A 2,500-nucleotide genomic window follows, 5' to 3' on the forward strand; every position below is an offset into this window, starting at 1 on the left:
GAGTTTTTTTGTTTTTTTTTTATTATTATTATCTTCGATTGGTGATGCTCGTGTCAGACAGGAAAGTCAGTCAGTCAGTCATTTTGGTTTATTGTTCCGCCGTTTGGGTATGTTTCATCCGCGTTATGTCTGTGCATTCTTCAGTTGTTTCCATTCCATCAGGTCGCAGCTCATCATGCATCTTATCATACATACCTTTGCGAGAGAGATTTAGCATGCGCACTTAGTGACAGCCTCATCCCGTCTGCGTGAGAGGCGGGACGAATGTCTTCTTCCCCTTTAATAGCTTTCGTAATGTTTCAGGTCGTGTGTGATCGCTAGTGTTGAAGTGACAGCGGCATCATGGCGGTCGAGGTCCGAGCAGTGCGCGTAGCCCCGGCATCATGGTGGTGCTGTGTGGCCGCCTCGAGGTGGTAGTGGTCGAGGCGTGCGACCTTCCCAACCTCGACCAGAACGTGCTGCGGCCGGAGGACAAGAGCGACCCCTACTGCGTGGTGGAGGTGCAAGGAGGCAGCGGAAGCCTGCATAAAGTGGGCAAGACATTCACCATAGACGATTGCCTCAACCCCAAGTGGTACTATAAAGTGTCCGCGGACATCAACCAGGACGTTGCCGGTCTTAGATTCACAGTGAAAGATAAAGACTTGTTATCCTCTGAAACGATCGGCAATTGTTTCTTGCCAGTGCATACGTTTATAGACAACAGCGCTCCCCACGAGGCGGAACTTGCGCTCGTGAACAGTAAGGGTTTCCAAGCTGGGACGCTCAAAGTTACGGCCTCCTTTGTGAACGATAGAAACCAGCCGGGCGTGACCCTGGGTGACAGAGCGTGGAACAAGGCGAGTGAACTGAGAGACAGAGTGTCGAGAAAGCTCCCCAAGTACGGTGACTCTTGCGACTCGATCAGCTCGTTCGGCGAAATGGCGTTCCTGCACGGCGTCCTGGACCTGAAGCTGGAGCGGGCCAACAACCTGCCCAACCTGGACAGCTCCATCCTGAGCCTCAGCAAGAAGGACGTGTCGGACCCCTTCGTGGTGGTGTCGCTGGAGGACGTCGACGGCGAGCCCTGGAAGATCGCCACCACCCACGTGATCGACAACAACCTCAACCCCGTGTGGGAGGAGACCTTCCGCGTCGACATCTGCCACGACGTCGCCTCCATCACCTTCACCGTCCGCGACAAGGACTTCCTCTCCTCCGAGCAGATCGGCTCCGTGTCCTTCCCCGTGAGCACCCTCACCCAGGAGAACGGCGTGCACGGGACCTTCGACCTGCTCAGGGAGAACAAGAACAAGCGCGCGGGCACGCTGACGCTCTCCATGACGTACAAGCCCAAGCAAGCCGTGCAGCCGTCTTACGAAGTGCCTGAGTGCCTGTTCCCCCTGCGCCACGACAACCAAGTGCAACTGTACCAGGACACCCACTGCCCCTCCCTGCCCCTCCCCCTCCTCGACAGCTACGGCAACGCGTACCAGCCGCGCAGCACGTGGAAGGACATCTACACCACCATCATGGAGGCGACGCAGTTCATCTACATGGTCGGCTGGAGCATCAGCGCCAAGATCGCCCTTCTGAGGGACGAGGGGGACGACAACCGCACCCTCGGCGACATGCTCAAGCAGAAGGCCTACGAGGGCGTGCGCGTCCGCCTCCTGCTGTGGGACGAGCTCACGTCCAACGACCTGCGGAAGACGGGCGCCATGAGCACGGAGGACGAGGAGACGGCCAACTTCTTCCGAGGCACGCCCGTCGTGGTGGTGCTGGCGCCCCGAGACCGCCACTCCAAGGACATGTTCTCCACCAAGATGCACTTCACGATGCTGTGCTACACGCACCACCAGAAGTGCGTCATCGCCGACTCGCCCATCTTGGAGATGCCCGGCCAGAAGAAGGTGGTCGCCTACGTGGGCGGCCTGGATCTCACGGGCGGCCGCTACGACAACCCCACGCACCCGCTGTTCCGCACACTGGTGCGCGAGCACAAGAACGACTTCAGAAACCGCGTGTTCCCGACGCTGACGAGTGCCAACGGGCCGCGAGAGCCCTGGCATGACATTCACAGCCGCGTGGAGGGCCCCGCCGCCCACGACGTCCTCATGAACTTCCTGGAGCGCTGGAGAAAGCAGGCGTCCGACCAGATCGACACCATCGTCCCTCTCCAGCAAATGGACGGCATCGTCATGGACTACCGCTCGTGCGCGCCCGACCGCTGGAGCGTGCAGGTGTTCCGCTCCATCAACACGGACTCGGCGCAGTTCGACTGGACCACCGCCGTCGGCCTCACCAAGAAGAAGGGGCGCGCCTTCGACAACAGCCTCCACCGCGCCTACATCCACAACATCCGCCGCGCGCGCCGCATGATCTACATCGAGAACCAGTACTTCATGGGCAGCAGCCACATGTGGCCCGAGTGCCGCGACGCCAAGGCGGGCAACCTCGTCCCGCTCGAGATCGCCACCAAGATCGAGGAGAAGATCCGGGACGGCGAGCGCTTCGTGGC

General features: G+C 59.8%; 1 protein-coding gene across 5 annotated transcripts in view; it reads left to right on the forward strand.

The window, feature by feature from the left end:
• The window catches only part of LOC122263771 (uncharacterized), a 189,521-nt gene that overhangs the window by 179,049 nt on the left and 7,972 nt on the right, over positions 1-2,500 (forward strand). For all 5 annotated transcript variants that reach the window (XM_086530615.1, XM_086530618.1, XM_086530619.1 and 2 more), the window contains one exon: positions 304-2,500. This exon is cut by the window's right edge and continues 46 nt beyond it. In XM_086530615.1, the coding sequence (XP_086386741.1) occupies positions 384-2,500 (2,117 nt within the window). In that variant the 5' untranslated portion in view covers positions 304-383. The remainder of the gene's footprint in view (positions 1-303) is intronic.

This window comes from Penaeus japonicus, unplaced genomic scaffold, assembly GCF_977035675.1.
Source record: "Penaeus japonicus unplaced genomic scaffold, GWHDUDI00000001_assembly GWHDUDI00000033, whole genome shotgun sequence".
NCBI classification, from domain to species: domain Eukaryota; kingdom Metazoa; phylum Arthropoda; class Malacostraca; order Decapoda; family Penaeidae; genus Penaeus; species Penaeus japonicus.